Source organism: Sarcophilus harrisii, chromosome 3, assembly GCF_902635505.1.
Source record: "Sarcophilus harrisii chromosome 3, mSarHar1.11, whole genome shotgun sequence".
Taxonomy (NCBI): domain Eukaryota; kingdom Metazoa; phylum Chordata; class Mammalia; order Dasyuromorphia; family Dasyuridae; genus Sarcophilus; species Sarcophilus harrisii.
In genome coordinates, this window is record NC_045428.1 from 14954531 (window position 1) to 14968654 (window position 14124).

The following is a 14124-nucleotide window of genomic DNA, read 5'->3' on the forward strand; positions in this document are numbered from 1 at the left end:
AGCAAGAATGAAAAAAAGAAAAAGAAAAGAAAAAAACTACAGGCATACCTTTAAAATATTGTGGGTTCCTTCTAGACTTTCATAATAAAATGAATATCACAGTTAAGTGAGATACACAATTTTTTTTTTGGTTTCTTAGTGGATATAAAAGTAGTTATGTTTATACTCTACTGCAGTCTGTTAAATGTGCACAATATTATGTCTAAAAAAAACTATGTACATACCTTCATTTAAAAATACTTTATTGCTAAAAACAAAAACAAAAAACCTAAAACTTGCTAATCACCACCTGAATCTTCAGCTCATTGCAATCTTTTTATAATGGTCTTGCTTCAGTGTTGATGGATGCAGACCGATCAGGATGGTAGTTGCTGAAGGCTAGGATGGCTGTGGCCGTTTCTTAAAATAAGACAATAATGAAGTTTGATGCCTTGATTCATTCTGTCTTTCACTGGAACACTTAGAAGCCATTATAGGGTAATTAATTGGCTTAATTTCAATATTGTTGTGTCTCAAGAGAATTCAGGGGTCCTTAGACAGGGAGAGAGACTGGAACAACAAGCCGGAGAGCAGTCAGAAGTCAAACAATATTTATGGATTAAGTTTGCTGTCTTATATGGATGCCCTTGATGATGTCCCCAGACTATGACAGTGATAACATCAAAGACCACTGATCACGGTAGCAGACATAATAATGATGAAAAAGTTGAAAATACTGCAAGAGTTAACAAACTGACACAGAAATACAATGTGAGTTTTCCCACATGCTCTTGGGAAAAAATGTTGAGATAGACTTTGGCGTGGGGTTGTCAAAAAACTTCCATTTGTAAGAAACAAACACAATATCTGTGACATGCAATAAAAGGAGATATGCCTGTATTCCCCTCTCTTTGGGTTCAGGTTCCCCTAAAGCTGAACCTAATCCATTTGAACTCAGTGGGAGAAATTTTTAGTAATATTAATAATAATAGCTAGTATTATTTTCTCATTAATGCAATTAGAATGTCTAGTCTTGCTCTCTCTAGAACTGGTTCATTTCTCCCCTAAGTGTGAAGTGTATAACACTGTATAGTCTGAGACTTATCCAGTCACACTCAGTGAAAGAGCCTAATCTGAAATTCTGGCAATGGTAACTCAATTGTAAACATCATGGTTAGGAGAACTACTGGCTGCCTCTCACTTATAATGTGCTTTGTAATTCCAGCTGTTTTACCCATGGCCAGTAGCTTTCCCCTTTTGCCTAAAGGGGAATTTGATTTTATGGAACCATGTAGCCAGCCTGCATGGATAACCCTGGGGGGGAGGGAAGGGGGGGGAACTATACTTTTGCCTTGATTGGTCCCATGTGACATCCACTGTGGGAAGGAAGCAGAGAAAAAGAACTGCTTATGGCATCAGAGGATCTGGGTTCAAATCCCACACCCAGCACTTCTTACACTCATTTCAGTTCTTGGCCTCAGGTTCCTCCTGTGTAGATTGACAGGGTTTAGCTATAGGTTTGATTTAAAGTGGGGAGGGAATCCTGGTATAGGGATCCGAGGAGAACCCCCAAAATGTTGGGGTTCCAGATCAGCATCATGAGGTTTATCAAAAGAATTTGCAGGCTCAGACCCATCTCCAGTTTATTATAACTGTAACTCTAATCAAAGTGGGCTAAATTCCAAAAGAAATTAGCAAAGAGCCAAGAACAGGAAGGTAAAGTTATAGGGAAAGTAAAAGAAACCAAGTGCTTCATTTCACTGATTATGGCTTAGAGGTAGGGCCGAAGAGTAGTCTGGTTCTGACTTTGTGTGCAGGTGTAATACCCATAGGTCTCTGGGCAGAGCTGGAGGGCATGGTGAGCACCTAATTTGATTCTGCTCCTGTGTTAACTTTAAGTTCCTCTTTATTCTTGCTCATTAGTCTCAAAAGCCCCATCACTACTGATCGACACACCTTTATCTGACAGCCAGCAATCTTTGGTTTAGCCTCCTGTCCATCGAAAGTAAATTAAGGCAAGATAGCCTAAAGGAAGAAATACATCCTTCCTAAGGCCAGGTAGCCTTGGGGTTATTCCTAAGGACTGCACCACATCATTGGGACCATGGATTCCTGATTCCTCTCATTTGAACAGATGAGGAAACTGAGGGAAGGGTATAGGGGGATTTGAAGTAAGCTTCCCTGACTCCAAAAGCAGTGATTCTTCCACCTTACCAAGAGATTTCTTATGTATGTCCTTTTTTTTTTTCACCTTCTGTTCTGCATCTCCCTCCTGTGGTTTCCACCCAGTTTCTCTGGGTCAATAGGTTTCAGGCACACAATGGAAGTTCTCCCTGCTGGGGACTCCCAGGTGTGTAAGCTGCTGCTGACAGAGCTGTTTCTTACACAAGCTGTTGTTAAAGAGACATCACTTTTTTACTACTGAACACTTTCATTTTTATTTTTTTTAACCTAAGAGAACACAGTGAACATATTTACAGGGTAGTTTATTCACAGCTATTCTTCAAAGCTAGTCAGGGAGTGCGATTGGATTTGAAACACTTTGTATTTTCAGACATATTTTTCTCCTTTTGTCTTCTAGGTGAGACAAATAGTATTTCCCCTATTTTAATAGATGAAGGAACTGAGGACAGAGATGGGGGGAAGATTTGAGATGGGAGTTTAAATCCAGGATCTCTTCTAATCCCATTAAAATATGAATTCCTTGAGGGTAGGGTCTATCTTGATTGCCTTGGTATCCCCTGAACCTCTTCACAATGGTACCTGGAGCAGAGAAGACACCATTAAAAGCTGTACACACTTATCTCATGCTGACTGTTAAAGCATAAGCTTCCTGAGGGCAACTCTCAGTGAGGTCTTACCTTTCTGCTTTGTAATGCCTCTGTAGATACACAACACCCAAGGATTACTTACAGGATTAAATTTTATTATTTTTATTCATGTTTATTCTTTAGTTTTCTTTTTTCTTTCTTGTCTGCTCCCTACACACAAAGTAGAATGTAATCTCCTTGAGGGCAGAGAATATTTCACTTTTTGTCTTTATTTTATGACCTAGCACATAACAGACACTTAATAATTACTTACTGATTGATTCTAAAAAGTAAACTCGATCCACTCTTCTCTAAGAGATTTATTTTTTGTTTTGAAATGTAGGTTTGCTATAAAAACAACTTTTTTGAGCTTTGACATGAGGGAGAATCTCTGTGTGGGTTCACCATGAGATAGAAATAGGTTCTGATCTGTCAGTGAGAGAGATTTTTCTTTCCTTTTGAAAGTGGGTTTTCATGTCTTCAAGAGAGTTTGTGGAGGAGAGAAATGTCCTGAGTGCCCACATGCTTTCCCCCTCTGACTCTTATCTCAGCAGCAGTTCTGAAGAATATTCATATTTAAAGCTTGATGATAATATTCATGGTTTTCAGCTTTCTAGATAGAAAAAAAAGTGTATATCATTTCCATTTTGGTATTCTTAACATAATTTCCTTTTTCTTATTCTAGGAATCTTGGGAAATCAGGACTCAGAGTTTCCTGCTTGGGCCTTGGTAAGTAAATTCTCTGGGAATAAGAAGGGAGATTAGTATTAGACGGGATTAAATGTTGTTCTGACTCTTCAGGATCCCTATTGGAGTTTTCTTGCTGAAGATTCGGAAGTGGTTTGCCATTTCCTTTTCTGGCTCATTTTACAGATGAGGAAACTGAGGCAAACAGCCTTAAATAAATTACCCAGAGTTACACAGCCAAATATGGTCTGAAGCTATATTTGAACTCAGGAAGATAAGTTTGCCTGAGTCCATGACCAACATTCTATCCAGTATCACTTAACTGCCTCCTTGAATGTAAAGTGGGTACGAGTTAATCTTGATCTCACCTCCCCATTATGTCCCCTTTCCACCTGTCTCACTTTTCCGTATCTTCTCTCTCTAAAATCAGGAACCCCAAAATCTAATTAGCAAATTCATTCATGGTAATGGATAAAGAAGTAAAGGAATTATTCTTCCTGATCAGGTTTGAATTTTGAAAGAAGGCTGGGTAGAAAAGGTAATGTTTAATAGCATAATGATGAGCCTGTAATGATAGAATTTGGGCTGGGGTCATAGTTTGGGCCAGGTAGTCTTCCAAGGATGTTTCCAATCACTTAGGTGTGTTTGTCAATAAGGCCAGACCTGAAGTCAGGAGCACACCAGTCCTATTCAAATTCTGAGAACCACTAGGGACCTAGAATCCTTAGGATATTATGTGACTTAGAGATAAGCAAAATAAATAAATCTCTAGCCCAGAGGAAACAAGAGGAAACTTCCTTGCTCTGCTTTTCAGACATCAAATCAAGATTCTCAACTCCTCTACATTCTTCCAAAGTAGCTTCTAACTGAATAGATTTTTTTCACCTGTGATGCTGGGACAAGTCCAAGATAGCCTGATATTTGCATTATTTATAATCCTTCTCAAGAGTTAACCTATCAATCATTGAATGATTCTCTTTATTCTGAGCAGGTCTTAGACTACCCTGCATAGTCCCTACAACACATTTATGGTAGGGTTCTCCATATTTCATAACCAAGTCCATGCATATTACTTATTATCACATATGTATTCGTTATCGAAAAACACCTGAAATTTTTACCAATATAAAATATGCAAAATGGAATCTCTGTGAGTCGTGTAGATTGTTAGTCACTATGGTAACAAATACAGTGGTTTCTCTCAATGGGAAAAGAATTGGTACAAGAAGACTATAGAAGAATCAGCCTCATAATGCTAAGAAAACCAGCCACTTTCCCACAATTGACTGTAAATATCAGAAATTCATTCTCCACTGGAATGTCATATGCAAATTATGCCTCCATTGACAGCCCAAAGCTGACATGTTGAAGGTCTTTTCACTGCAGATTGAACTCAAATTCTGGTGTGAGTTTTCAGATGGTCAAAACCTAAGGCGGGCGGAAATCTGTAACATTGCAAATGGCACCCGGAGGAAAATATGTCTGTCCACCCACCTTTCTGGCTGCATTTTGAGCAAAAAGACAAAGATGGACAGTTTGGAATTCATTTATTTCTTTAACTTGTCTTCTGAGTTGCCTTTGTAAGCCAGAAAAAAAAAGTTGCCAGGAGACTTCTTTGGAGCCCTGGTTTCAAATCTTACATCTAATACCTTTGGGCTGTGACTTTGAATAAATCATTTAATCTCTCATTTTTCTAAACAACTCTTTAAAATTAGAAGGTGCCAACCTATATTGGTTGAGGGACTGTCCTTCACCGAGAGCTCCCAATACCAAAGGTCTAAGTCCCTCCCTCTCTCTGAACTCTTCAGGAAAACAGAACACAGGAAACTGAGCCAACAAGTGTTGGCCAATGGTACCATACAATTTTTACTATACCTGCTTTTGAAGGGTTTTCTCTCAGACCTTCAGGTTTTTGAGGGTCATAATAGCACAGATAATCATAGGGATGTTTCCCTCACATTCTCAAACAAACAAAAAGGTCATTTTGCTGACGTCAGAAAACGGGAGAACAGGTGTAGAGATTGCAAAAAATGAACTGTCAGATATTTATAAGAAGTGATGGAGAATGCACAATAGACAATATGCTGGGTCATCTGATTATTTCCTGCTGAGAGCTTATCAAATGTAGCATTAAATGTGATTTTGTTGCACAAAATGCGATTCTCTTTGGCAGCTAGCCAAAGACAGAGTGCTATCTCTTGCCAACTTTTCATCTAGCCAGGCAGAAAGTTCCTTCTTAGGGCTGAGAAACAAGAAATCAAAGACTAAAACTAGTTGAGTTTGGGACCTCATCTAACAAGAAATGGACAGAAATTAGGAAGCCTAGATGAGACCCTTTATTTTCCAAAGGAGGAAATTGAGGCTTAAAATTGGGAAATGATTTATTTAAGGACATATGGGTAATAAATAGAAAAGAACCTTGATTGCAATCCATATCTCCAGACTCCATTTTCTACCGCTTTTAGTTACCCTCTCAAAGTGTGTGTTTTCACTAGACAGCATCCTTTAAAGCATTCATTTCATACTGCATCCTTGAAGAAAAGAACTAATAAGACAAAATATTGAAAACCTTTGAGGATTTATGTTGAGACTCTGACATAATGGGGGGAAATGGCCCAGGAAAACTAATCGATGTCAGCATAACACTGAGCCAACAATTATTGAGTGAGTGTCTATGGGATTGTACAAAGCATTGGAGGTTCCATAGAATCAACTAAACATTAGATACATCAGAGCAAAACCTTGCCAGATAATTTCTGATTCTTTTTTTTTCTCAATAGTATTTTATTTTTTCAGATACATGTAAAGATAGTTTTCTATGCTTACCTTTACAAAACCTTGCGTTCCAATTTTTTGTTCCTCTCTCCTTCCCTCCCCTCTCCCCAAAACAGCAATCAATCTTGAATCATGTGATCCTAAGAAGGAAAAGATTTTTCCTCTGGGGCAAGAATAGGTGTTGGCTTTGGATGGGAAAGGATTCCCAAAAAGTGACCTGGCTGCAGAAGTTTTAGGTACAAGGGATTAATTTGAACCGGTTTCATGGTGCCATATTTAAATTCAATTTTACCAGCACTTATTAATGGAATATCAAGTGTAAGGATCTGGAGATACAAAAGGCAACAATAAGGCAGAAATTACACTCTCCTGGAAGGAAATAATATAGATTAATAATAATAATAATAATAGCAATAACAATAGCTAGCATTTACATAGTACTTGAAGGTTGACAAAGTGCTTTCTGAATATTATCTCATTTATTTAAAAGAGTTCCAGCAAGTAGATGCCATTATTTTCTCCATTTTACAGATAAGAAAAAAATAAGGCAAACATAAGTTAAGAGACTTGTTCAGGATCATACAGCCAAATTTTAATTGATTTTCTTGACTCTAGGTCTAGCGATCTACCTACTATAATATCTGACCACTTAAATAGATACTAAAGACAAAATATATAGAAGTAATAGATGCAACTTTTTAATGAGAGCCTTAAGAACTAAGGAGTATCAGGAAATTTCTTGTGTATGTAATGGCAAGTAAGATTTAAAAGGAGCTCTGGACTCTAAAAAGCAGAAATGAGGGGGATAGCAAAGATATGGAGGCATTATATGGCCTATTCCATAGAAGATATTCTACATACTATTCTGTAGAAGGTATTGTATGCACTATTATCAGGAATAGTAAGGAGACCAGTTTGGATGGAAGGAAGATTATTGAGAAATCAGTTTTGAAAAATAAGTTGAAGGAAGATTGCAAGGGACTTTAAGTGATGAAAATAAAAACAAACAAACAAAAAAAGATTTTTCAGTATTTTATCTTAGAAGTCATAGGAAGTCACTGAAGATTTTTGAGCAGAGCCTGATGGTGTAATAGGACTTTTAAACCATTCATTTGGTAGTTGTGTGGCATATGAAGAGAAGATAGACTGTAGAAAGGAGATGAATGAGAAAGCTGTCGCAATATTGTCCGTGGAAGAAGGGACTGTTGTCTGAGTGAGGCTGGTGTCTGTGTATATGGAGAGAAAAGGGAGGATGAAGGAGATGAAGGAGAGAATCAATGACACTTGGTCATTGACTGAATATATTGAATGAGTAAGAGTGAAGAATTGAACATTCAAAGTGTGTGAATCTTGGGAAGCATAAGGATGGTGATGTCCTTGATGCAAATGAAAAAGTTAGAAAAGTGGGTTGGTTTCTAAGAAGGGGACAGATCATGACTCCGCCTATCAATGTTGAATTAGAGATGTCCCTGGCATAATTAGGTGGAGGTGATTAGCAGGTACCTCAGTCTCAGTTTCCCTGACTTTCTTCAATGTTCAGTTTAAGTCCTACCTTCTCCCAGAGATCATTCCTTGTCAGTCCCCTATGTTGATATTGCCTTCCCCTCAGCTTCTTAAATTATAGTTCACAACCCCATGTGGGATCTTGTAACTGAATGTGGGGTCACAAAATTATGATTTATTATCAGTAAATGTTTGATTTGTATACCTATTTTATATACCTATATACCCAGGGTCATGGAAAATTTTCTCAGGTGCAAAGGGGTCATGAGTGAGAAAAGTTTAAGAAACCCTGCTCTATATATCTTAGTTTTTATCTATTTCACACATTACCTCATGAGCATGTCAAGTTCTTTGACATATTTTTGCTTTCTACAGCTATATTTTTGCTTTCTTTATGTTCTAAATGCTTAGTACAATGTCTACCACATAGTAAGCATTTAATCAATGTTTATTGACTTGACTTTAGATGGTTCTTGAGCTCTAAAGAAATATGAGAGCTACAGATGTAGAACTGCGAGTCATCTGTGTACAAAAGATGTAAACCATGGGGCCAGATGAGAGAGAAGATGAGAAAGAGAGAGATAGAGACAGAGGGACAAAAGAACAGAGAGACAGAGACAGATAGAAACAAACAGAAAAACACAGAGAGAAGACAGAGACAGAAAGATACAGAGAGAGAGAAAGACAGAGAGAGAGAGAGACAGAGACAGAGACAAACAGGAAAAGAGATACACAGAGAGAGACAAAGAGAAGACAGACAGAAAGAAGAAAGACAGAGAGAGAGAGACAGAGACAGAGACAAACAGGAAAAGACACACAGAGAGAGACAAAGAGAAGACAGACAGAAAGAAGAAAGACAGACAGAGAGACAAAGAGACAGAGAGAAACAGGACAGAAATACACACAGAAATGCAGAGATTATATATGTATATATGTATGTGTATGTATGTAGAGACAGAGAGACAGAGATACAGACACAAAGCAACAGAGACAGAAATAAACAGAGACACAAAGACATAGAAGACAGACAGAGAGAAAGAGAGACAGAAAAAAAGGCAGAGAGGGAGACAAAGAGACAGAGAGAAACAAGACAGAGAAATACACACAGAAAGACAGATTATATATGTATATATGTGTGTGTGTGTGTGTGTGTGTGTGTGTGTATAGATTCAGAGATAGAAAGAGACATAGACACAAAGCAACAGAGACACAAAGACAGAGAGAAGACAGAGACACCCAGAGAGACACAGTCACAGGGAGACACAAGAGAGACAAAGAATAGAGAGATAGCGATTAAGAGAGAGAGAGAGAGAAGAGAGGCAGGAGAGATCCTGAGGAAGTATTCCGATAATCATCCTCTTGGGTGTCATTGCTTTTGCTCAACCTTATCACACAAATCTTTGATCATCTCATAGAGATCAAGTTAGACTTGTAATTTAAAAAAAAAAACAAACTTAAATTTGAGAACCACCCCCAAACACTTTCTGGGCAGGTCATGTAATCTCCTAAGCCTCAGTTTCAGTAACAGTAATAGCACAAACTCCATGGGACTGTCAAGAGGAACAAATGAGATATGGTCTATAAAACCTTGAGTATTATATGAATCATAGGATCATGGACTTGATCCTGAAAGGACCAGAGGGGTCCCAAGATCACACAGACAGTTAATCCCTGAGGTGAGCTGTGAACCCTGGTCTTCTGATTCCAAAGCCAACGAATGATCTTTCTTTGTTTTTTTTGGAAGCAATTGGGTTTAAGTGACTTGCCCAGAGTCTCACAGCTGGTAAATATCCAAGGTAGATTTGCACTCAGGCCCTCCCAACTCCAGGGCTGCTGTTGTATCTATGCAGCTCCCACCAATGATCTTTCCACTATAAGTGGAAAGTGCTGGACTTAAAGTCAGAAAGACTTAAGTCTTATATCTACTGACTATTCAGCTGTAGACCAATGACTTAACTTCTCTAAACCTCAGTTTTCTTATCTATAAAATGGATATGATAATACCTATAACATCTGTCTGATAGTGCTATTCTGAGGAGTCACTGGGATAATGTTTGTAATTATTTTACAGACTTAAAATCACTATATAAATGTACTGTGGTTAGAATTATTTCATCATATTTTCTGAGGTTCAAATAGCAAATGTCTTGGAACAAATTGCTATCCAATCATAACTTTTAGGTATTTAAAATCCTACAGACTATTGTACTGGTAGATAAAATAAACTGAATTTTGCTAAATCTCTATATTTTAAGAGCTTTTCATCCCATAGACCTTGTATTTTGAGTACTTGGTGACATCTGTTATAAAGTGTTCTCAATACCATCATTGTTATTACAGTAACATCTTGACTTACAGTGAAAATGCCTATGCATTTCAAGGTCAAGCAAACTGATGCAATCCTGCTTCTTCTCATTTTTCTGTAGACATGATGAAGTTGCACTTAAAGTTCTGCATAAAGCATTAAACATTTAAGGGACAGTATTTATTTTTATGACACTTTTGGTGATTTCCATCCTTGATATTATGGAGTGTGAAGATAGCGTCCTTATTATTCATGATTAGCAAAGCAAAAAGCATTTATTGAGCACCTAGGAGATAATTGAAGGGATAATTTTTTTCAAAAGCATGGTTTCTTTCCACAAAGATTCAGCTATAATATTTTTCTTTTTTCATTGTTTTATTTTTTATTATATCTGTATATTAACTTTTTTCCAAAAATATTTTAAAAGATGTAATAAAAATTATGTGCACAATTTTTCTCCTTGCAAGTAAACTACATTCACCCTTAAATATATGAACACTTGAATACATAAAAAGCAAACATCTTTAAAGAAAAAAACAAGTTTCAAAAACACACATTTTCTCTCTATATATGTGCATGTATCTATACATACATGCACACACATTTCTATGCACAAACACACACACATACATATATATATATATATATATATATCTTAAAAGTTAACCATTTATTTCAGCACTAGTTAAATATTTCACTTGGTCATAGTTCTCCCCATCCACTCTTGGATACTTTCTCCAAATGCTCCAAATTTCAACATTGTGTATTAAGTTTTTAAATACACATTTCTTCATGATTCGTATTGGGAGAGAGAAATCAGAACAAAAGGGAGAACCATGAGAGAAAACAAACAGGAAAAAATCAATAACTATAACATTTTTCAGCATAATATTAATTGATCAAGAGTGGATTGTCTTAAGTCCATCCAGTATATCCACAAGTCTTGATGTTTTGGTAATATTGAGAGAACCAAGCACCCTAAAACAAATTCACTTTTCCTAGGTAGGTTTTAGTCTAGAGACATGTCATGGGGTACTTTGAAATGAGATTGTCAAGAAGCTAAATGAAGAAAGTATGCATTTTCCTTCTGTTTCTAATCCTCCTACCAATATTAAATATTAATTAATACTAGTTACTAATTAAGTCCTTCAAAGTACTATGATTTCCTCAATGAGTGCTTTCACTATTCATGAAGATTACAGCATCTCTTAATAGGCAGTTTCATAGAATCTTGGTTGGACTGGGTCGTGGAAAAGCTTGTTTTATTCCATAAGTTAAAAATATTTTTTTAATTTAAAATTAAAAAGAATCTCAGTTGGAAGGGACCTCAGAAACCATTTTATCCAAACTATACTTAACAGGAGTCCCCTCATAAGTTACTGTAATTAAAAATTATTTTTACCTAATGGCCAACTTCTGGAATAGTCTTTGGACAACAGACATATACAGTTGCTTGCCAGTTGTGTATTCAAGACTTTTCAGTTTGTGTTTTCTTGTCTAATCCCCCAAAATATGGATCATCTCTACATCTCAATAAGGCACCAGAATGTAGGTTTAGTGGAGAAATGTTGCATATTGTTGTGAATGTATATCTGGAGACAGATAGATAGATAGATAGATAGATATAGAGATAGATGGATAGATATCCATTTAATTATAAGGTAGTAGTGTTAGTCACTCACTTGATCCTATTTAATAGGAAGGCTCAAGGTTTAGGAGTCCCATGTTCAGTCTGAAAGTCACAATGATTCAGTCTGCTAACTGAATACCAAATGACTAGGCAACTCTATTTCCCCTTCTCACTTTACATATAACTATATGGCCATATCAATTCATTAGTCAAAAAGGGTGTGGTTAATGAGTATTTTTCTAATTAGAAAAGGCCTGAGCCCCTACTTCTGACATATTTTTGCTAGATTTTCTATATTATATCATCAGGAGACTTTGGGGAAAATCATTCTCCACAGAAGCCTCATCTTTTATTCTTGACATAAGAATAATAAATATAATATACTATATAACTATGTGTTTACAGGTCTCCTGAACTTCAGATACTTTTCTGACAGTATATAGTTCATAGGATTTCTAGAAAATGTATATATCAATTTTCCTAGACCCCCATGGCCTCTGCTTTTGTAATCAGGCGATGTGTACAGACAATACAACACAATCCACAACTGATCTATCACACAGATATCAATTGTTGATGTTATTAAGAGAAAGATCAAGAACTCTAGACCAGAGACTTGATTATTCTTTGCTTCATGGGACATGAACTTGAGATCCAAAGCAAAATGAAGTCCTGACATCGTTTTTGATTACATTTCCAGTCCTGGCAGGAACTTCCCATTGCTCACCTAAGCAAACCACTCCCCATGTAACTACTCTTCACTTGTGGAGCAGGGATAGAACACTGAGGGAGTCTTAGCAAGGAGACACTGTCCCCTTTTTATCCTAGAGTCTCTCTGACCTTGAAACCTCTGTTTTCAGTAGATGGGAGGCAAATAAGAGTCCATTTTGAAACCCACTGACCTTGATCCTGGCATCTCCTTCTTGCTGCCACTTATAACTTCTATTTACCATTCTTTTTTTCTGCTTATCCATATGGCAGCCAAAAGTAGGCCAGGAGACAGTGAGAAGAAATACTCTGCTACTTACATCCAGAAGTTATAGATGAGGTACTATCTACAGAGAAGGTGACAGTTTTCATAGCACTGTAATCATTTTTGGAGAGGAGGAATCATGTAGGGAATGGAAATAAGTTGTAACCTCTGAATTCATTGGTAGGAAAACTCTCTATGTGGAACCTCCCTCCCTCCCTGATTCATATCAGCAATTAATCTAGACTTAACCCCCTAGAGAGAAGCTTGGGGCACTGAGAACCCAAGCAATTGTCCAGGACTTTTCCCCAATATTTGTCAGAGGTAGCATTTGAGTCCATGCCTCCAAAACTCCTAAATCAACACTCTACTTTGTCATTCTGTCTCTGATTTATACATGTACTATATCTATATCTATCTCTCTATCTATATCTATATCTATAGATATAGATAGATATAAAGGGATGAAAGAAGTGAATTCAAATCCTGCATCTAACACGATCATAAGTAATCTATTCACACTGAGCATCCAGCAAGTCCTTAAACCTCCCTACTAAGTTACAGATGTTGTGTTAGTAGTAGAATTAGTAGATTTGCCAACCGTCAAAATTCTAGACATTTGTCTTTTTGTTCTAACATGTATATATGGACATATACATTTTATGTACATAATGTACAAATATATTATATTTATATTTACATATAAAATGGCAAACTGCTCCCTGTCTGACTGTTTTACAATACAAAGATATGAGAAGTCACTATAATAAGAAAGATTTGTGCATTTTGTAGGATCTGGAATCATAGATTTAGAACCAGGAGAAAGCTTAAAGGTCACAGAAGCTGACCCCCCTCATTTTGCAGATGAGAAAAGTAAGGTTTAAAGAGAGAGGTTGACTTGTCCAATGTCACACACGTATTAAGATGCAGAAGTTTTAAACCTGGGTCCTCTGGCTTTAAATCAAATGCTTCTTCTTTGTAACATCCCATTACCTTTTAATCACACTTTATATCTTATAATGAGCTGAGATAGAGAGTTGAAAGAATAATCTTCCTATTAAGAAGTATTGTCAGTCAGACTTCATGTAGGAAAAAAAATAGCAGAGAAAAGCTTCCTGGAGTGTGTGTGTGTGTGTGTGTGTGTGTGTGTGTGTGTGTTTGGTCCAAGCACAAGCTTCATTTCTTTCTCTTCTTAATGGGTGCAGCTGCAAGGAACAAGGGGCCCTCATTTATTCATCTAGGATTCAAAGAAGGAACAAGTAGATGCAGAGGCACCACTGACCCAGGCTTCCATGGGAGACAAAACGTCCTCCACAGGCACAGATGTGGGATTTTAACAGAGCAAATAATTACCCTGGGGTCATGTTTTTTTCTAATACTTTGCAAATGTAATCTGGCTCACCATACTTCAGAGAGAAAAGGGGAGAAACATTTCTCACTATCCCTTTTATAGATAAGGAAACGG

General features: G+C 37.0%; 1 protein-coding gene across 1 annotated transcript in view; it reads left to right on the plus strand.

The window, feature by feature from the left end:
• KCNAB1 (potassium voltage-gated channel subfamily A member regulatory beta subunit 1) overlaps positions 1–14124 on the plus strand; it is a 315195-nt gene that overhangs the window by 175095 nt on the left and 125976 nt on the right. Inside the window, exon 2 of the mRNA XM_003766209.2 lies at positions 3475–3518. Within this exon, the coding sequence (XP_003766257.1) occupies positions 3475–3518 (44 nt within the window). The remainder of the gene's footprint in view (positions 1–3474; positions 3519–14124) is intronic.